At 46.0% G+C, this 22,663-nt stretch overlaps 1 protein-coding gene across 1 annotated transcript; it reads left to right on the forward strand.

Annotated features, from left to right (window-relative positions):
• The first annotated feature begins 1,663 nt into the window (after window positions 1–1,663).
• On the forward strand, window positions 1,664–13,149 carry LOC140208436 (uncharacterized). The gene is made up of 2 exons (XM_072277114.1): window positions 1,664–1,729; window positions 7,490–13,149. The coding sequence occupies exon 2, from the start codon at window positions 7,897–7,899 to the stop codon at window positions 9,283–9,285; it is 1,389 nt and encodes a 462-aa protein (XP_072133215.1). The 5' UTR covers window positions 1,664–1,729; window positions 7,490–7,896; the 3' UTR covers window positions 9,286–13,149.
• The last annotated feature ends 9,514 nt before the right edge of the window (window positions 13,150–22,663 follow it).

A 22,663-nucleotide genomic window follows, 5' to 3' on the forward strand; every position in this document is an offset into this window, starting at 1 on the left:
CGGTGGGGAGGGACGGGGAGTGGATTGAGGGGGTCGGGGTGAGGGAGAGGGAGAGGGAGATGTGTTCAGAGGGAGAGAGAGAGATGGGGGGGACGGAGGCCGGACAGAAAGAGGAGGGTACTGTTTATGGAGGTAAAGGTTTGGGTAGAGACAGTGGGGAGGGACGGGGAGCGGATTGAGGGGGTCGGGGTGAGGGAGAGGGAGATGTGTTCAGAGAGAGAGAGAGAGAGAGAGAGAGAGAGATGGGGGGTGACGGAGGCCGGACAGAAAGAGGAGGGTACTGTTTATGGCGGTGAAAGGTTTGGGTAGAGACGGTGGGGAGGGACGGGGAGCGGATTGAGGGGGTCGGGGTGAGGGAGAGGGAGATGTGTTCAGAGGGAGAGAGAGAGATGGGGGGACGGAGGCCGGACAGAAAGAGGAGGGTACTGTTTATGGAGGTAAAGGTTTGGGTAGAGACGGTGGGGAGGGACGGGGAGCGGATTGAGGGGGTCGGGGTGAGGGAGAGGGAGATGTGTTCAGAGGGAGAGAGAGAGAGATGGGGGAGACGGAGGCCGGACAGAAAGAGGAAGGTACTGTTTATGGCGGTGAAGGTTTGGGTAGAGACGGTGGGGAGGGACGGAGAGCGGATTGAGGGGGTCGGGGTGAGGGTGAGGGACAGGGAGATGTGTTCAGAGGGAGAGAGAGATGGGGGAGACGGAGGCCGGACAGAAAGAGGAGGGTACTGTTTATGGAGGTAAAGGTTTGGGTAGAGACGGTGGGGAGGGACGGGGAGCGGATTGAGGGGGTCGGGGTGAGGGTGAGGGAGATGTGCTCAGAGGGAGAGAGAGAGAGAGATGGGGGGACGGAGGCCGGACAGAAAGAGGAGGGTACTGTTTATGGAGGTAAAGGTTTGGGTAGAGACGGTGGGGAGGGACGGGGAGCGGATTGAGGGGGTCGGGGTCGGGGAGAGGGAGAGGGAGATGTGTTCAGAGGTGGGGGGAGTCACTCCGGGACCGACCGGGACATCCTCCGGGGCCGGGAAGGGTCTGGTTATTCCTCGTATCCAAACACACGGACACCGGGAACAGAAGCCGGCCACTCGGCCCCTCTATCACATCCTGTCATTCAATCGGACCCCGACCCCCAACACCGCTCCCGTCCCCACTTTGCCCGGACCATCGGCCCCGCTTGCAGGGCAACAGTCTGCCGGTGTTTGCCCCCCAATGTGGTGAATCGCCACCACCGTGGGCTCAGACATTTCCACAGATGAGCCCCTCCTGTCCCCACCGGGACAAACATCCTGTCCGCCCCCTCTCTCCCCGTCTTCATCCTCTCCCTCCCCGGGGAACCGGCATCAAACCGACGGGCCGAGCGGTCTCCTCCTACCTCTCAGCGACACATCAGACTCCGGCCGCAGGAGACGCTTCACAAACGCCCCAACTTCCCTCGGAGGGAAATGGAAATAAATCAGAAAGCAGACATTTACTTTGACGGTTGTCCCGCCGTGACGGAAAGTTCGGGAGACGGTGTCAGCGGGGGTAACGCCCTCTCGGCTGGTCCGCCTCGACTATTGGCTGGAAGCAGTGATTGACATCGCTTCGCACCAATGGGAATACCGCAGCGCGTGACTCCTCTGTTGACAGCGGTGGGGGGAGGGGCTGGTCACGTGATCAGTAGCCCAGCCGTTAAACCGACCAAGCTCGAGCTCACCAGCGCGCGGGGCACAAAAGGCCCCGGATGATCGGTTGAGGTGAGAAGGGGTCTCCGGGTTGGGGGTCTCACCGGGCGGCGTTTCCAACACCGACTTCGGGTAGTTGCTGTGACTCCGGACTCCGTGACCCGCAATCCCGGGACAGTCCTGCTCTCTTCCCTCTCTCTCAGCCCCACCATCCGTACACGGGCCCCGGGGAGCTTCCGGCTGATGAGGGAATGGGAACCGATGGGTCTCTCAGACAGAGCTGAGCTCCAGCTGTCTAAATGCAAGGATCGGGAACTCGGAGAAAGGGAACAAAATCTTTTACATCAGCTGTTGTGAAAATCACCTTTGTTCTGCCTCCAGTCACAAACAAGAGAAAATCTGCAGATGCTGGAAATCCGAGCAACACACACAAATTGCTGGAGGAACTCAGCATTAGTACTCTTTTCCATAGATGCTGCCTGGCCTGCTGAGTTCCCCCAGCATTTTGTGTCTGTTGCTGGTTCCACCCCCTCTTGTTCTGGACTTTCTACCCGTGAGAACATGTTTTGTCCCACTCTCTCTGGGTACATAATGATATCAAACACCTTTGCCCTGGGCAACAAGTAGCTTCACATCACAAATGTGCCAGACTCCAATGAGACCGACTACTGCCCTTCCCTTCATATTCATTGGCATTGCCATCACTGAGTTCACCACCGTCAGTCACCTGGGGGAGGGTTCAGGGGAAATATTTATGTACAATACAGAAACTGGTGTTACCTGTGTGTATTGTGGTGATGCAAAAGTTACTGGAGAATTTGCAAGTGGGAAGAAGTGGAGTGATATTTGGAAATCTGACTTTTAAGCGTCATTTAGCAAGCAAATGACACATGGACTGTGTGCAAAAGCTCTGGCAAGAAAATCCATCATTACCTGTTACAGGCCTGCAACTTAGGTTGTGTGAGAGTGTAGATGAACTTAAACAAACCCAGAGGAGATCAAAGTTCTTATAGACAGTGATTTGATAGCTGTTAAAATGAATACCTCTCTTTATAAAATTCACTGTGCACATGTGGAAAAATTGCATAATACAAGCTTTATGTGCACACTGGTCATTACAAATTTGAGGGGAGATTGGTGGGAAGGTGGGGAGACCTCCAGTGTCCCTGATGCCATGACGTACAAGATGTGCATCCAGCTGCAGCTTGTAACCCTGCAGTTTAAGGAGTTGGAACTTGAAATGGATGAATTCTGGATCATCCAGGAGTTGGAGGGGGTGATAGATATGACATGAAGAGAGGTGAGTTACACCCAAGGTGCAGGATACAGGAAACTGGGTGAGAGTCAGGAAGGGGAATGAGGTTAAATAGCCATCACAGAGTACTTTTGTGGCCATCCCCCACAACAACAGGTGGACCACTTTAGAAACTGTTGAGATTACCTGGCAGAGAAAAATCAAAGGGGTGATAGGGGATTTGTTAGTGAGGGGAACAGAATAAGAGGGGACTAATATCCCAGTGGTAAGGCTCGCTAGTGCTAGTGTGGGGAGAGGGGGTGTGTGGTTAAAATAAGTTGTAGGGGAAATGGGAGCCAGAATGACAGAACAGATAGTGGAGTGGGTGAATTGAATGGAATTGACTTTATTACATACGTCCTTCATATACATGAGGAGTAGAAATATTTACATCTCCATCTAAATGTTAAAAGTGCAATTCACAGTAATTTATAACAGATAGTTTATACATAGGACAGTCGATATAACATAGTTTACAATTGTATCAGCATGAATTAATCAGTCTAATGGCCTGGTAGAAGATGATGTCCCAGAGCCTGTTGGTCCCTTTGCTGTGGTACCGTTTCCTGGATGGTAGCAGCAGGAACAGTTTGTGGTTGTGGTGAATTGGGTCCCCAATATCCTTTGGGCCCCTTTTACACACCTGTCTCTGTAAATGTCCTGAATAGTGGGAAGTTCACATCTACATTTGCGCTGGGCTGTCCGCACCACTCTCTGCAGGTTCCTGCGATTAAGGGAAGTACAGTTCCCATACCAGGCAGTGATGCAGCCAGTCAGGATGCTCTCAATTGTGTGTCCCTGTAGAAAGACCTTTGGATTTTGGGCCCTATCCCCAACTTCTTCAACTATCTGCGGTGAAAGAGGTGCTGCTGTGCTCTTTTCACAACACAGCCGGTGTGTACAGACCATGTACATGAAAGATGGCAAATGGAGTTTAATGCTGGTGAGTGTGAGATGCTACATTTTGGTAGGATAATCAAAATAGGACATACATGGTAAATGGTAGGGCATTGAAGAATGCAGTAGAACAGAGGGATCTGGGAGTAATGGTGCATCATTCCCTGAAGGTGGAATCTCATCTGGATAGGGTGGTGAAGAAAGCTTTTGGTGTGCTGGCCTTCATAAATCAGAGCATTGAGTATAGGAGCTGGAATGTAATGTTAAAATTGTACAAGGCATTGGTAAGGCCAAATTTGGAGTATTGTGTACAGTTCTGGTCACCGAATAATCGGAAAGATGTCAACAAAATAGAGAGAATACAGAGATTTACTAGAATGTTACCTGGGTTTCAGCACCTCAGTTACAGAGAAAGGTTGAACAAGTTGGGTCTTTATTTTTTTGGAGCGTAGAAGGTTGAGGGGGTCTTGACAGAGGTATTTAAAATTATGAGGGGGATAGATAGAGTTGATGTGTATAGGCTTTTTCCATTGAGAGTAGGTGAGATTCAAACAAGAGGACATGAGTTGAGAGTTAGGGGGCAGAAGTTTAGGGGTAACATGAGGGGAGTGGTAGAGTGTGGTAGCTGTGTGGAATGAGCTTCCAGCAGAAGTGGTAGAGGCAGGCTCGATATTGTCATTTAAAGTAAAATTGGATAGCTGTATGGACAGGAAAGGAATGGAGGGTTATGGGCTGAGTGCAGGTTGGTGGGACTAGGTGAGAGTAAGCATTCAGCATGGACTAGAAGGGCTGAGATTGCCTGTTTCCATGCTGTAATTGTTATATGGTTATATGTGAGATCCTTGGTGATGTTTATGCTGAGGAATTTAAAGCTGTTCACCTTCTTAACCCCAGATCCATTGATGTCAATAGGGGTTAGCCTGTCTCCATTCCTCCTGTCGTCCATAATCAGCTCCTTTGTTTTTGTGACAATGAGGGAGAGTTTGTTTTCTTGACATCAGTCAGATGTTGTTCAGACCTCAGACAGAGTCAGCAATCAAATGGTTGAGCATGGTGCGATGAATGTGCTGAGCTGTGTATATCACAATGCAAGAAGCATCGTAGGAAAGCCAGATGAGCTCAGGACAGGGAATTATGAAGTTGTATCCATTGTGGGGACTTGGTTGCATCCAACAGTTTGAGGGATTTAGAGGAATAAATTTGTAGAGAGATTGCACCATGCCAAGATGCAAAGGTTGTTCCAGTAAGTGATTTTAACTTTCCATATATTGACTGGGACTCCCATACAGCAAAAGGACTAGATGGAGTAGAGTTTGTCAAATGTGCCCTTAATCTGTAATTTGAATTCCTGACGTAGAAGTGTGCAGTAAGCTGTTAGGAAATGATCCAGGGCTGGTGACAGAAATTAGTGATCATAATGCCATGAGATTCGAAGTAAATATGGAAAACGAGAGGTGTGCACCACGGGTTGAGATTCTAAATTGGAGAAAGGTCAATTTTGATGGTATGAGAAAGGCTCTGACAAGTGTGGTTTGGAACAGGCTGCTTTCTGGCAAAGGAGTACTTGGTAAGTGGGAGGCCTTCAGAAGTGAAATTTTGAGGATGTAGAGTTTATACATGCCTGCTAAAATAAAAGTTGAAAAGTTACAGGTGCAGGGAACCTTGCTTTTCAAGAGATATTGAGGCCAGGATATTTTGTTCCTCTAAATGCCTCAGACTGTTGGGTGCTACCAAGACGCATGAATGACAACAGTATCATGATTCCATGCCCTGAGCTCACCTGACTTTTTTTTTTAGTTGTCTGCTTTTGGTTTCTGAAAGTTTCCCAACAGGTTTTGGGTAAGTTATTGGAATGTATGTGCAGGAACCGGATATATACTGTAAGTATTTGGATAGGTGTGGACTGATAAAGGATAGACAGCATGGCTTTGTGCACGGTAGGTCATGTCTATCCAATCTTATAGAGTCTCTTGAGGAAGTTATGAGGAAAGTGGTTGAAGGCAAGGCAGTGGATGTTGTCTACATGGACTTTAGCAAGGCACTGGGCAAAGTCTCATATGGGAGATTGGTCAAGAAGGTTCAGTCACTCAGCATTCAAGATGAGATAGTAAATTGGGTGAGTCACTGTCTTTGGGAGAAGCCAGAGTGTGGTAGCACATGGTTGCCTCTCTGACTGGAGGCCTGTGACTAGTGGTTTGCCACAGGGATCAGTGCTGTATCTGTTATTGTGTGTCATCTATATCAGTAATCTGGTTGATAGTGTGGTTAACTGGATCAGCAAATTTGTGGATCACACCAAGATTAGTGGTGTCGTGAACAGCAAGGAAGACTATCATGGCTTGCAGTGCAATCTGGATCAGCTGGAATAATGGGATAAGAAATGCAAAATGGAATTTAATGGAGACAAGTGTGAGGTGTTGCATTTTGGTTGGACCTAGGTCTTACACAGTGAATATTAGGGCACTGAGGATTGCTGTAGAAGAAAGGCATCTGAGAATACAGGTCTGTATTTCACTGAAAGTGGTGTCACAGTTAGATAGGGATGGAAAGAAAGATTTTGGCACGTTGGCCTTTTTGAACCAAAGTACTGACAACAATAGATGGATGTTCTGTTGACTTTGTACAAGACATTGGTGAGGCCTAATTTGGAGTATTGTGTGCGGTTTTGGTCACCAACCTACAGGAAGATGTAAAAGAGGTTGAAAGAGTTCAGAGGAGATTCACAAGGATTTTGCCAGGTCTGGAGGACTTGGGTTATAAGGAAAGATTGAGCAGGTCAAGACTTTATTCCTTAGAATGTAGAAGACCGAGGGGAGATTTGATTGTGATAGAGGGGTATAGATAGGGTAAATGCAAGCTGGCTTTCTCCACTGGGATTGGGTGGTACTACAACCAGAGGCCATGGGTTAAGGGTGAAAGGTGAGATGTTAGGCGCACATGAGGGGAAACTTCTTCACACAGACGGTCATCCGGGTGTGGAATGAGCAGCCAGCACAAGTGGTGCATGCGAGCTCAATTTCAACATTTAAGAGGTTTGCATAGGTACATGGATGGTAGGGGTATGGAAGTGGGCAGTTTAAATAGTTCAGCACAAACCAGATGGCCCAAAGGGCCTGTTTCTGTGTTGTAATTTTCTGTGACTGTGACAAGAACCTGAAATAATACAAAAATTCACTCCAAGTCCTTTTAACAGCTGTGTGGACCAACCATTCATCTCAGCAGGAATTTTTTATATGGCGTTAAAACTGTGGCACTTTAAGTTAATAATACATAAAAGAAAATCCCAGATGCATGTCAAGAAAGACTATTTGTGAGAGGGTGTTTCAGTTACTGTGGGGCCAGGCATCCATGGGGCTCAGCAGGAACAGGGAATAATACCAATGGAGAGAGTCAAACTGAGCCAGGTCACAGATTGGAGATGGCAGAAATGCCCCATTCTTTTAGAGACAGGAAGAACATCAGAGAATTTGATGGTCACTCCAGATACCAGCACTGTGCCCATTCAGAAGATGATTTTCTCTCCAACTTGGGTTGAACCTCACTGTAACAGTGTGATACCAGATCAAACCTTGGCAACTCAAGTAATCTCATCTGAAATGTTGTCCTACACCAATTGATGGATTTTGTAAATCTTTTTACAGGTTAAAAACGAGAAGGAATTTGCCTCCAGCAATCTCAAACACGGCACGCCAGTTTTGCTGTCCCTGTCAAGATATTTAAGAACTGGAGCAAGGGATCGACCATCGTTCCTGTTCAGACTGTGGGAAGGTATTCTCTCAGTCTTCTGACCGACTGACATGCCCGTAACTTTACAAGGGAAAGGCCGTTCACCTGCTCAGATAGTGGGAATGGATTCACTCGGTTATCTCAATTGAAGGTATATCAGCAAGTTCACACTGGGCAAGGCCATTCATCTGTTCTGTGTGTGAGAAAGGATTCAGTCGGTCTTCCCACCTGTGGACACACCAGTCAGTTCACATTGGGTAGAGGCTGGTCATCTGCTGAATTTCTGGGAAAGGAAAAAGGATTCACTCAGTCATCTAACCTAATGGCTCACCAGCGAGTTCACACTGGGGAGAAGCCATTCACCTGCTCAGTCTGTGGGAAGAGATTCACTGATTCATCCATCCTACAGAGACATCAGCGAATTCACACTGGGGAGAAGCCATTCACCTGCTCAGAATGTGGGAAGAGATTCACTCAGTCATCCGACCTACAGAGACATCAGCGAGTTCACACTGGGGAGAAGCCGTTCACCTGCTCATTCTGTGGGAAGAGATTCACTGATTCATCCACCCTACAGAAACACCAGCGAATTCACTCTGGGGAGAAGCCGTTCACCTGCTCAGAATGTGGCATGAGATTCACTGATTCATCCCACCTACAGAGTCACCAGCGAGTTCACACTGGGGAGAAGCCGTTCACCTGCTCAGTCTGTGGGAAGGGATTCACTCAGTCATTCACCCTACAGAGACATCAGCAAGTTCACACTGGGGAGAAGCCGTTCCCCTGCTTAGAATGTGGGAAGAGATTCACTAGGTCATCCAGACTACTGGCACACCAGTCAGTTCACACGGGGCAGAGGCCGTTCACCTGCTCAGAATGTGGGAAGAGATTCACTTGGTCATCCTGCCTACAGAGTCATCAGCGAGTTCACACGGGGGAGAAGCCGTTCGCCTGCTCAGAATGTGGGAAGAGATTCACTGATTCGTCCACCCTACAGAGACATCAGCGAGTTCACACTGGGGAGAAGCCATTCACCTGCTCAGAATGTGGGAAGAGATTCACTCGGTCATCCGATCTACAGAGACATCAGCGAGTTCACACTGGGGAGAAGCCATTCACCTGCTCAGTCTGTGGGAAGAGATTCACTCAGTCATCCGATCTGCAGAGTCATCAGCGAATTCACACTGGGGAGAAGCCGTTCACCTGCTCCGAATGTGGGAAGAGATTCACTGATTCATCCCACCTACAGAGTCACCAGCGAGTTCACACTGGGGAGAAGCCGTTCACCTGCTCCGAATGTGGGAAGAGATTCACTTACTCATCCAACCTACACAGTCATCAGCGAGTTCACACTGGGGAGAAGCCGTTCACCTGCTCAGAATGTGGGAAGAGATTCACTAGGTCATCCGGACTGCTGGCACACCAGTCAGCTCACACGCGGGAGAGGCCATTCTCCTGCTCAGTCTGTGGGAAGAGATTCACTAATTTGTCCACCCTACAGAAACACCAGCGAGTTCACACTGGGGAGAGACCGTTCACCTGCTCAGAATGTGGGAAGAGATTCACTCAGTCATCCGACCTACAGAGACATCAGCGAGTTCACACTGGGGAGAAGCCGTTCACCTGCTCAGTCTGTGGGAAGAGGTTCACTGATTCGTCCACCCTGCAGAAACACCAGCGAGTTCACACTGGGGAGAAGCCATTCACCTGAACAGAATGTGGTAAGAGATTCACCCGGTCATCCCACCTACTGGCACACCAGTCAGTTCGCACGGGGGAGAGGCCGTTCACTTGCTCAGAATGTGGGAAGAGATTCACTCACTCATCCAACCTACAGAGTCATCAGCGAGTTCACACTGGGGAGAGGCCGTTCACCTGCTCAGACTGTGGGAAGAGATTCACTCAGTCATCCTACCTACTGGCACACCAGTCAGTTCACACTGGGCCATTGTTATGAATCCCTAGGTTTCATTTTCTGTGGACTGTCATTTTAAGAGAGAGAGAGATTAAGAATGGAAATCAGTCTGACTTGCAGCTTGTTTACATCGCTCACAGCTTGTTTAGTTTTAACCAAGGACACAGATACTCAGTCAGACAGAGATGAAGGAGGAAAAATGGAAGGTTCGAAACAAAGGAACTACTGGCCAAGGGTCACTGTTTCGAACTTTCCTCTGCCCATAAGGGTGGGTTAATTATCGATTCAGCATACATTGAATGTGTGATTGTCATCTCGTTTGATCCATAGGAGTGGATCTGATTTGGGGTATCCTGTGAAGACCACTTATGTGTTAACCCTTGCCTGGGTGTGGTGTGGAAATTCACTTGAAGACGATACCTCTTGTGACAAGTCACTTTTGGTGATAATTTGTATGTGGATTTGGAACAATGACGGATAAAATCTACAGCGACTGTTCCCTCGTTTTACCACCATGGATGCTGTGGAATTCAACGTTATTGCCTTCTTTTGACATTTACCCTGGATTACAAATATCTCTCTCTCCTCAACTATTCTGTGGTTGTACTGAACTTTCATAGTTTACCATCTCAAGACTCCAAGCCCTGTTTCCCCTGAGCTCAATAGTTTGGGAGTTATATTTACCCACATATATACATATAACACTGTTAACTTTTGTTTATCTTGCTTAAGTTACGATATTGTTAGTAGGTACTAATAAAGATAGTGGATTTAACATCAAAAACAGACTCTAGGTGTAGTCTATTGCTGCTGACTCATTTCTATAGTGTTACAGGGTCAAAATTGGGGCCTGCATCCGATATAGGAAAAGATTTGGAGGTGTATTAATTAGTTATCGGTTTCATTGGAGTAATCCCTTTTGATTTATTTGTGTATGGAAAATCAGCAGCAATGGATGTTGATTGATGTCTGGAAGTGCCAACCTCTGAGGCGTTAGAGGACACCAGAAGGATTGAGTTGCTGAGTATTGCTGAAAGGTTAAAACTTGTGAAGGTGAAATCGACAATGAGGAGGTCACAGATGCAGAGGAAAATAGCTGAGTATTGTGTATCTGAGGGTGTGTTTAAAGTGCAGGAGTTGGAGGTGTTTCCTGAAAGTAAACCTAGTGAGCTAGAGCTCCCGCACAAGTTAGAAAAAATAAAGATAGAGGCTGTGGAAAGGCAGAGACAGGTTGAGACTAAAGACGCAGAAAAACAGAGAGGAAGCAGAAAGACAGAGGCTGTTCGAGCTGGAAAAGGTAGAGAGATTGCAGCAAAGGGGTCTAGTGTTAGACTCTGGTGATAAGTTTGAGGCCAGTCGGGAAGTTAAATTAGTGCCTCCATTTGACGAGGCAGAGGTTGATAAATACTTTCAGCATCTTGAGAAGTTTGCTCAGGGTTTAAAATGGCCAAAAGAGGTTTGCCCTATTCTCTTACAAAGTGTAATTAAGGGGAAGGCTCAGCGAGCCTATTCTGCTTTGACAGTTGATGAAGCAGCTGATTATGACATAGTGTAACAGGCTGTGCTCAAAGCTTATGAGTTTGTCCTAGAAGCATACAGGCAAAAGTTTAGAAATTTGAGGAAATCTGTGAACCAGACTTATATGGATTTGCTTATGAGAAGTTTGTGTGTTTTGACCGCTGGTGCACATATAAAAATGTTAATGATGATTTTAACAGCTTGAAAGATTTGGTTTTAACTGAAGAATTCAGGAGGTGCATCCCTGATGACACAAAGACATACTTAAATGAAAAGGATGCTGCCACTTTGCAGGAGTCTGCTAGATTAGCAGTTAGGTTTGCTTTAACTCATAAGGTTAAGTTTACCCAGAATAAGAGCTTCCAAAGGAGTAGCAGGGATAACCAGGGTAAACCAGAAATTGAAGTTGGGTTTAGTGACAAGAGTGAGGATGAAGGGAAGCAGTTGAAGGAGAAATATTCTGGTCTTTCTTGTTACTATTGTAAGAAAGCTGGTCATATGGTGGCTAATTGTCCTGTCCTGGAGAAGAAAAAGGAAAAGGAGGCAGTCCCACATGCCTGTGATCAGTATGTTGAAGCACCTATAAACCCACAGGGTTCTGAACATTCTGTTGAGGCTCAGTTAAGGACTGAGAGGTCTGAATGAGTTAAGAAGGGATTCGATCATTTTATGTCAGATGGGTTTATATTAGTAATGGAAGGGTCAACCCCGGTACCAGTGAAAATTCTTTGAGATACTAGGGCTTCTCAGTCACTTATATTAGACAGTATTCTAAAGTTTGGTGATGAGACTGACATTGGTGAGGTAAATCTTATTAAAGGCATTGGGGGCAGCATTGTATCTTTTCCATTGCACAAGGTAACTTTACAGTCAGGGTTGGTTTCAGGACCTGTTAAGATCGGATTATGCTCCAGTTTACCGGTGGAAGATGTTACTTTGCTGATAGGGAATGACCTGGCAGATGGTAAGGTTGTTCCTGCAGTTCAGTTGACAACTAAGCCAACCACTGACGACCCACAGATGGATTTTAGCATTTATCCTTCCTGCACAGTAACTCGAAGTACAGCTAAAAAGTCTGCCAATGCAGACGGTTCTGTGCAGCATGATTCTGATACCCATGATAGCCAAAGTTGGGATTCAGGTTATGATGACTTAAAACAGAGATCATCTTCCTTTTTCCCTTCTGCTCCACGGAACCAGACCCAATGCTAGAGACCGCATCGCCGTGGTCGTCCTCTGTCAGGTCATCCCCCTCAACAGCATCTAAAACGAGATAACAATTACTGAGCGGGATGGCCACAGGGGTGCTCTCTGCTATCTGAGCTCTTCCCATCCCTTCCCTGACAGTCACCCACTTATCGATCTCCTGCTCACGTTCCATTATAAGCTGTAGATCATCAAGCCGCAGTTCCAGATCCCTAATACGTTCTCTCATCAGCTGCATCTCAGCACACCGGGCACAGATATGGCCATCTGGGAGACGGGAAGATTCCCGGAATTCCCACATCTTACACCCGGAGCAAAGTACTAACCCTGCAGACAGGCTCTGGCACATGTTTGTATGTTCAGTAAACATATTCACTGCTTAATTGCCTGGAGGAGGGAACGAGATGGGAAATGTCCAAATCTGCTGATAACACAGAAGCAAAGGAAGGAAATCTAATGACGACGTTCTGGTTCTGCATCAAGTAATTCAAAAGGCAGATTGTATTTTGGCCTTCACCGCACAGGGAGTGGAGATTATGTAACGGGCCTGTGTAGCTACTATTGCACAGGGTGTTAGTGAGGCCACATCTGGAATTCTATGCACAGTTTTAATCCCCAAGCAGAAAGAAATCTTAGAGTAGCTATGGAGCCAGCAGTGCAGTTTTACCAGTGTATTACATGGGATGATTTACCAGCAGAGGTGAGATGATTTGGCCCTGAAATTTAGAACATATTCACAAACGATAGGGTATTTATGAAGCATCTTCATAGAGTATCATATGATCAATCCGTGCACAGTACATAAGCTGTGGATATATGTTTTTACTATTGTGTTTTTGTGTTGCTTTGGAGCCGGAGTAATAACTATTTCGATCTCATTTACACTTGTCTGTTGGAAATGGAATTAAACAACCTTGAATCTTGAATAAACATTTCAGCAGTCTGCAGCGTCACATTTCTGTCTCTCAGCGTTACTGCGGCAGAGCACCACCCGGTGACAACAGAGTCCACAAATCAGGGGCTCCTGTTATTGTGGCAAATCACCACCAAGTGGAAGTGCTGTCCAGAAAAGGGAGAGGTTTACAGCAATAAGGAGGGGTGTAGGGGGCTGGAAGCCAACTCTGCAAGTGGATGAAGTTCTAGACCTGCCCCAAACCACTCTCCTCACCACTAGACAGGGTCCCAAACAGGGGTCATCTACTGTTTCCAGTTTTCCACGTGTGTCCTCCTCAACATTAGTGAGACCCAATGTACTCTCTGCATTCTGCACTCTGTCCCGATGAGATTCTGCAGGTGCTGGAGATGCAGAGTAAGAAACACAAGATGTTGGAGGAAGTCAGGAGGTCAGGTAGCTTCTATAGAGGGGGATAAAGCAAAACAGAGATTTCCTGCCGAGACCCTTCATCAGGACTGGAAGTGGGGAGAAGCTGGAACAAGATGATGCGGGGAGTGGAAGAGTCCAAGCTGGTAGATGGTAGGTGAAGCCAGGTAAGAGTGAAGGTGAGTGGGTGGGGGAGGTGGGAGATGAAGTGAGACGCTGTGAGGTGGGAGGTGGAAAATGCAAAGGACTGAAAAGAAGGAATTTGATAGGATAGGAGAGCGGACCATGGGGAAAAGAGGAAGTAAAAGAGGAACCAGAGGGAGATGGTCCACAGTGGAGAAGAGAGAAGTGGGGAGACAGAATGGAGGAGATGGGTGTGTGTGTTGATGAAAGGAAAAGGAAGAGGTAGAAGTTAAAGATGTTGATGTTCATGCCATCGGGTTGTAAACTACCCGGATGTAATATGAGGTGTTGCTCCTTTAACCTGAGAGTGGACTCATCGAGTTAGTTAAACGATGAACCGTAAGGGAGAGCGGATTAATAATTTTCCCCTGGCATCCCTATTAAATCAATCCTCTCTCACCTTGAACCAGTGCCGTCTGGTTGTTGGTTCCACAAAAGTGGGGAAAAGGACTGCGCACGTTCCCCAGTTCTGTACACTCAGGGTTTGGGACACCTGCATCATGTCAGCCTCAATCTCCTGCACTTCAAGGTGTGAAGTCCCAACCTGCCCAGCCTCTCTCCAGAACTCAGTCCCTCGAGTACCGGCACCATTCTCGTAAATCTCTCCTGCACTCATTCCAGCTTGACGTCCTCTCTCCTACAGCAGAACCACCAAAACTGAATACAATAGTCCAGGGTGTAAACACGAGAAAATCTGCAGATGCTGGAAATTCAAGCGACACACACGAAATTCTGGTGGAACGCAGCAGGCCAGGCAGCATCAATAGGAAATAATCCAGGCGTGGATACCCTCACGATACCCTAACCCTAATGCAACCGCACTAGCCTCTTCAGTCCATGAGCCATGAGATGTGAGACAGAGGCTGCTCAGCCAATCGAGTCTGTTCCACCATTCCTTCGTGTCCAATTGATTATCTCTCTCAACCCCATTCTCCTGCCTTCTCCCCATAATCTTTCAACATCCATTTAAAATACACTCACTGACTTGGCCTCTGCTCCATCTGTGGCAATGAATTCCAAAGATTTACCACTCCCTGACTCAAGAAATTCCTCCTCATCTCTCCTCTCAGTGGATGCTCTATACATTGAGGCCGCGGCCTCTGGTCCCAGACTCACACAGCGTAGGGTGCATCTTCTTCATAGCCACTCTGTCGAGGCCTTTCAATATTTGATAGATTTCAATGAGATCCCCTCTCTTTGGTCTAGACCAAAAAGGACTGAAAAGAAGGAATTTGATAGGATAGGAGAGCGGACCATGGGGAAAAGAGGAAGTAAAAGAGGAACCAGAGGGAGATGGTCCACAGTGGAGAAGAGAGAAGTGGGGAGACAGAATGGAGGAGATGGGTGTGTGTGTTGATGAAAGGAAAAGGAAGAGGTAGAAGTTAAAGATGTTGATGTTCATGCTGATGTTGATGTGAGTACAGGGTCAAAGCCGTCTAACGATCCTCATACGTTAACCCTGTCATTCCTGGAATCATTCTTGTGAACCTTCTCCGGACGCGCTCCAATACGAGCACATCTTTTTCTCAGACAGGAGGTCAGAAACTGGTCACAATACACCAAGAGCGAACTGACCGATGTGTTATAAAGCTACAGTGTCACATCCTTGCTCTTATATGCTAACATTACAGCTGTCATCCTTAATCAACTCAATCTGCAAGCAAACCTTCAGGGGCTCCTGCTCACCGACTCCCAAGTACCTATTTCTGATTTTTGTATTTTCTCCCATTTATTTTTTTTCTCTCTGTCTTTATTCTTTCTACCAATTGTACATGACCGTACACTTGCATACACTGTATTTCATCTGCTACTTCGTTGTCTGTTCTCCAAACCTATCAAAGTCCTTCTGCAGACTCCGGCTTTGCTCTAAACTACCTGTCCCGTACCTATCTTTGTATCAACTGCAAAGTTCATCACCCAGGTATCAATTCTGTCATCCATATCATTCAGATTTAATATGAAAAGATGTGGTCTCAATACTGACCCCTACGGAACACCATTAGTTACTGACAGCAAAACAGAATTGTCCACATTATTCTGACTCTTTCTCCCTTGTCAGTCAGGCAATCTTCAACCCATACAAGTATCTTTCCTGTAATTCCATGAGCTGTGATCTTGTTCAGCAGCCTCACGTGCAGCCCCTTAGAAACATAGAAAACCTACAACACAATACAGGCCCTTCAGCCCATAAAGCTCAGCTGAACATGTTCTTACCCTAGAACTACCTAGGCTTACCTATCATCCTCCAGATTTCTAAGCTCCATGTACCTATCCAGGAGACTTTTAAAAGACCCTATTGTTTCCAACTCAACCACCACCGCTGGCAGCCCATTCCACGCACTCACTACTCACTGCGTAAAAAACTTACCCCTGATATCTCCTCTGTACCTACTCCCAAGCACCTTAAAACTGTGCCCTCTCGTATTAGCCATTTCAGCCCTGGAAAAAGCCTCTGACTATCTACACAATCAATGCCTCTCATCATCTTATACACCTCTATCAGATCACCTCTCGTCCTCAGTCACTCCAAGGAGAAAAGGCCGAGTTCGCTCAACCTATTCTCATAAGGCATGCTCCCCAATCCAGGCAACATCCTTGTATATCCACTGTGCACCCTGTCCATGGTTTCCACATCCTTCCAGTAGTGAGGCAACCTGAATTTAGCAAATTATTCCAACTGGGGTCTGACCAGGGTCCTATATATCTGCAACATTACCTCTCGGCTCTTAAACTCAGTCCCACAGGAGGCCAATGCACACTATGCCTTAACCACAGAGTCAACCTGCGTAGCAGCTTTGACTGTCCTATGGACTCGGACTCCAAGATCCCTCTTATCCTCCTCACTGCTAAGAGTCTTACCATTAATGCTATATTCTGCCGTCATATTTGACCTACCAAAATGAACCACCTCACACTTACAACAGGAATTCTGCAGATGCTGGAAATTCAAGCAACACACATCAAAGTTGCTGGTGAATGCAGCAGGCCAGGCAGCATCTCTAGGAAGAGGTACGGTTGACCTTTCAGGCCAAGACCCTTCGTCAGGACTAACTGAAGGAAGAGTTAGTAAGACATTTCAAAGTGGGAGGGGGAGGGGGAGATCCAAAATGTAGCAGAAGACAGGAGGGGGAGGGATGGAGCCAAGAGCTGGACAGGTGAGTGGCAAAGTGGATATGAGAGGATCATGGGACAGGAGGCCCAGGGAGAAGGAAAAGGGGGAGGGGCGGAAAACCAGAGGATGGGCAAGGGGTATAGTCAGAGGGACAGAGGGAGAAGAAGGAGAGTGAGAGAAAGAATGTGTGTATAAAAATAAATAATGGATGGGGTACGAGGAGGAGGTGGAAGTTGTTGGAACTCGGCAATTAATGCTTCGGCACAGACTAGATTGGGCGAATGGTATTTTCCTGTATTGTGGTGTTCTATGACTCTAATGCCTTCACAATCTCTTCAGCTACCTCTTTCTGAACCCTGGGGTGTTCACCTTCTGGTCCAGGAGTCCTATCTACCTTCAGGCCTTTCAGCTTCCAAAACACCTTCTCTCCTTGGTAAAAGCATGTATCCTCACTTCTGCCCCAGATACTCCTGAATGTGTGGCACTTATGTAATCAATTTAAAGACACAATTATAGTAGGGAACTTCAATCTGCAGGAGGATTGAGAAAATCAGATTGGTGTGAGATCGCAAGAGAGGGAATGTATTGAATGCTTATGAAATGGCTTTTTAGAGCAGCTGATGGTTGAGCCTACTCGGGGAACTGCTATCTTAGATTGGGTGTTGTGTGACAACCCAGATCTGATTAGGGAGGTTAATGTAAAGGAACCATTAGAAGGCAGTGATCATAATATGATTGAATTCCTCCTGCAATTTGTGAGGGAGAAGCATAGGTCAGATGCGTAGAATCGCAATAGAATAAAGGGAATTGAATTGAATTGAATTGAATGATATTTATTGTCATTATACATGGGTACAATGAAACTCTGTTTGGCTTCCTCTCAGGCAATTAAATAAACAGTAGATAAAAACAAGACAGTAATAGAAAAACAATATTAAGTAGATAAGTAACAGAAAATAAATTACACCAGCACCAGAATGTCACAGTAATGCACAAGAATGTGTGCATGTGTGTGCTCACAGTTTCAGTCATTGTTCTGTGGGAGTGGTGTGATGGAGGCCACCGCTCTGGGATAGGAGCTGTTCCTCAGGCTGTTTGTTCTGGCTTTTAGTGTCCTGAACCTTTTGCAGGACGGCAGCAGGTCAAACAGGGAGTGGCCGGGGTGTGTGGTGTCTCTGGTTATGCTGATTGCTTTCCTCCTGAGTCTGCTGGAATAGATGGTGTCAAGTCCTGGGAGCTCCATCCTGACAATCCGCTGGGCCGCCTTCTCCACGCGATGCAGGTCCCGTTGCTCAGTGACTGAGGAGCCGGCATACCACACGGTGGCGCTGCTGGTCAGGATGGTTTCAATTGTGCTTCTGCAGAAGTTAAGCGACAGCTTTTGTGGGAGTTTGGCCTGTTTCAGCTTTCTGAGGAAGGAGAGTCTTTGTTGTGCCTCATTAACAGGCAGCGAGGTGTTGGTGGTCCATGTCAGCTGTTTTGACAACATAACTCCAAGGAACTTTAGGTTTTCCACATTTTCCACTACCTCTCCATGTATATAGAGTGGAGGGGGTGTATTCTGTCCTTTGATCTCCTGATCTCCTGATTACAGAGGCATGAGAGAGGCGATTCCCCAGGTGGATTGGAGAAGGATCCTGGTGGGGATGACGCCAGAGCAGAAATGGCTGATGTTTCTGAGAATGGTTCATAATGTACTGGATATGTCCTGTGGAATTAGTTTTCAAACAGCGGGGCTAGGCTACCGTGGCTGACAAAAGAAGTTAAGGACGGTATGAAAGTCAAGGAAAGTGCACATAAGGTAGCAAAAGTGAGTAGCAAGTTTGATAATTGGGTAGCTTTTAAAATCCAACAACAGGAAACCAAGAAAAAAGCTCTATGAAGGGGAAAGGTGAAATATGAGAGCAAACTAGACAATAATATAAACCATGATAAAAAACGTGTTTATATTGGACCACTGGAAAATGATGCTGATGGGGTGGAAATGGGGACGAGATGGTAGATGAACTTGATGGGACTTTGCATCATCTTCTCTGTGGAAGACACTAGCAGTGTGCCAGAGATCCGTGAGTGTCAGGGAGCAGGAGTGAGTGCCATTACTATTACAAAGTAAAATGTGCTAGGTTCCCAGGTTCTTAAAGTGGATCAGTCACCTGGACCAGATGGACTACATCCCAGAGTCCTGAGAAAGGTTGCTGAAGAGATAACAGATGCATTGCTCATGACCTGTCAAGAATCACTTGATTCTGGCATGGTCCCAGAGGACAGGAAGATTGCAAATATCAATTCACTCTTTGAGAAAGAAAATTATAGTCCGGTTAGCCTCACCTCAGTGCTGGGAAAGCGTTTGCATCTATTGTAACAGATGAGGTTTTGGGGTACTAGGAGACTAATGATAAAATCAGTCAAAGCCAGCACAGCTTCTGCACAGAGAAACCTTGCCTGGCAAATCTGTTAGAGTTCTTCGAAGAAGTCATAAGCAGAATGGACAAACGAGAGGCAGTGTACATCTTTTACCTGGATTTTCAGAAGGCATCTGATAAGGTGTCACACATGAGACCGCATAACAGGATAAACTTCAGAAGAAATACTGGCATGGATAGAGGAATGGCGGAAAGCCAAGAGGCAGCGAGTGGGAATAAAAAGAGCCTTTCCTAGTTGGCTAGCAGTGACTAGTGGTCTTCAGGGATCAGTAATCGGTCTGCTACTTTTCACATTGTTTGTCAATGATTTGGATAATGGAATTGATGGCTTTGTGGCAAGGTTTGCGGATGATACAAAGATAGGTGGAGGCGTTGGTAGTGCTGAGGAAGCAATGTGATTGCAGCAGGATAAAGACAAATTTGTAGAATGGGCAAAAAAAGTGGCAGATGGAATGCAATATTGGGAGATGTACGATAATGCATTTTGGCAAAAGGAACAACAGTGAACTATTATCTGATTGGGGAGAAGGTTCAAACAACAGAAGTACAGAAGGAAATATGAGCCCTCGGGCAAGACTCCCAGAAGGTTAATTTACAGGTTGAGTCTGTGGTAAAGGAGGCAAACGCAATGCTGGCATTTATTTAAAGTGAAGTAGAATATACAAGCAGGAAGGTAATGCTGATACTTAAAGCACTACTTAGGCCGCACTTAGGCTACTGGGGACCCATATCTCAGAAAAGGTGTGTTGTCATTGGAGAGAGTACAGAGGATGTTCAAGAAGATGATTCCGGGAATGAAGGGGTTAAGGTATGAGGAGTGTTTGCCAGCCTTGGTCCTGTACTCCTGCACTGACCTATGTTTAATAAACGCGGGTGGGGAGGGGGTGTTAAATCTCACTGAAACCCACCGAATGTGGAAAGGTCTCGATGGGGTGGATGAGGAGAGGACTTTTCGTATGGTGGGGGTAGCCATAACAGAGGGCACAGCCTCAAAACTGAGGAGCGACCTTTTAGAATAATTAAGGAGGATTTTATTCAGTCAGAGAGCAGTGAATCTGTGGAATTCTCTGACACAGACGGCGGTGGGGGCCAACTCTGTGGGTAAATTTCAGGCAGAAGCTAATAGTTTGCTGATCAGTCAGGGCATTACAGGATGTGCCGAGGAGGCAGGTGCATGGGGTTGAGTGAGAACCGGGATCAGCCATGATAGAACGGCGGAGCAGACTCGATGGGGCTGAATGGCCTAATTCTGCTCCTATGTCTTATTGTCTTATACTGTCTTACACAGTGAAGATTGACACAAAACACTTATCACATTCAACCGCTGTTTCTTTGCTCGATTACAAAATCGACAGCATCATCTTCCAGCGGTACAATATGAATTCTTGCCTCTCTTTTACTCTTAATATATCTGAAAGGCTTTTGATACTTGATATTATTGGCTCACTTACCTTAATTTTTCACCTTGTCTCCCCTGTGTGTTTTTTTTAGTTGTCTCCTGTTGGGTATGTAAAAGCTTTTCAATCCTCTAACTTCCCACCATTTTCTTGCTTTATTATATGACCCCACTTTTGTTTTTATGAAAAATAGGAGAAAATCTGTGGATGCTGGAAATCCAAGCAACACATAGACAAAACGCTAGAGGAACCTAGGAGGCCAGGCAGCATATATGGTAAATAGTAAACAGTCGACGTTTTGAGCCGAGACCCTTCATCAGAACTGGGTAAAAAAAAGATGAGATGTCAGAGGAAGAAGTGTGGGGGTTGGAGGGGTGGAAGAAGTGGTAGGTGATAGGTGTAACTGGGAGAGGGAGAGTAGTGAAGGAAAAAACTTCTTAGGATCTAATTTCCTTAACGATTCTCCAAAGATCATTGCTAATGCGTCCACATCTTTTCAGCCACCTCTTTCAGATCCCTGGGGTGTACACCATCTGGTCCAGGTGACCTATTTACCTTCAGACCATCTCTGTTTCCCAAGAACCTTCTCCCGAGTAATGTAACTTTACACATTCTGACCACTGACCTCTGCGAGCTCCATATTGCTGCCAGTGTCTTGCACAGATATGAGTGATGTTCAATACTGAATGGAGAGACAGGGTCCTTTTTCTCTTGACTTTGGTAACCATACAGTCAAAATGAGAATTGTAACGCTCAATCATTTCATTGTACATTGTGTACTCTTTGTTATTTCAGCTGTCACGTATTCTGTGATGGAAATGAAGAACCAGCAGAGATGGAAAACACTTTGAAGTCCAGTATTGTTGGAAACTCATAATATTTATCTGTAACTATGCAATACAGTATTATAAATGTAGATAAATCTAACAGGTTAGTAATGATTACGTAAAAGTAAGTGTGGAATATATATGTATGAAAAACCAAGCTTCTTTCATTCTAGCAGTAAAACGATACAGTTTTACAGGAACTTCAGCAATAGCTTGGACCTTGGCCTGTCCAGGAGCCAAGTGGCCTTGGCCCAACGTATAACACAGACATGTACAAACAACTGTAACATGGCCAAACTCACTTTTAGTGAGGTTCACAGTAAGACTGGCCTTGGAAAATCTGTCAAACAGTTTTTCTACAGCTGCAATCTGCTCTTCCCACGTGTCATTCAAGACCAATAAATCACTGATATAAGCCCCTGTGTTTACTAAACCTCTAATCACAGAATTGATCATTCTTTGAAATGTCCCAAATGCTGATTTCTCTTTAGCCCTCTCTGTTAAGGGAACACCCCAGTATTCTTTTAACAAGTCAAACTTTAAAAGGTATTTAGCCTTCCCCACTCTATCAATACAGTCATTCATTCTCTGTCCTTGTTCTTTCCTGTTTCTAATTTCTTCAACCATTTTCCTTTCTTGAAAGTTCTCTCTGTAAAGGTACCATTTCATGGGCTGGGCTGAATTCACAATGACGTGATGCACTGCACCCGTGCTCTATTTCAAAATGCCAATTAGTCCTTTCGCTAGTTGTTGTGGTCTAGGGTCCAACTGATGGACCTTATCAGTCATATTTTCCAAAACAATGGAATTCTGACATCTGAGTGAGAATAGATTCAGTGGGTAAACATGTTTTTCCACTCCATTATCAGATTCTACGACTCCATTTTGTTCCATAACAATTCTCCCAGCTGCAATTCTAGCAAACAAGTGTTTTATTTTGATTCAACCATTTTGTAAACTTTCCTTTGCAAGGACACAAAGCTTACTAAATTTTCCCAGAATTTTAAAACAAACTTAAACACACTGACACATTTTTCTCAATCAGACCATAGTTCTCTGAGTTTGGCCTGTAACTGAATACAGGTTTCAACAAACTACCCTCCAAAGCCTTCTGAATCGAATCTCCACAATAAATAAGAGGAGGGGAACCCCTTCATCCCAATTTTTCCCATTTCTCACACAACATG

The sequence above is a fragment of the Mobula birostris genome, chromosome 13 (assembly GCF_030028105.1).
Source record: "Mobula birostris isolate sMobBir1 chromosome 13, sMobBir1.hap1, whole genome shotgun sequence".
NCBI lineage: Eukaryota > Metazoa > Chordata > Chondrichthyes > Myliobatiformes > Myliobatidae > Mobula > Mobula birostris.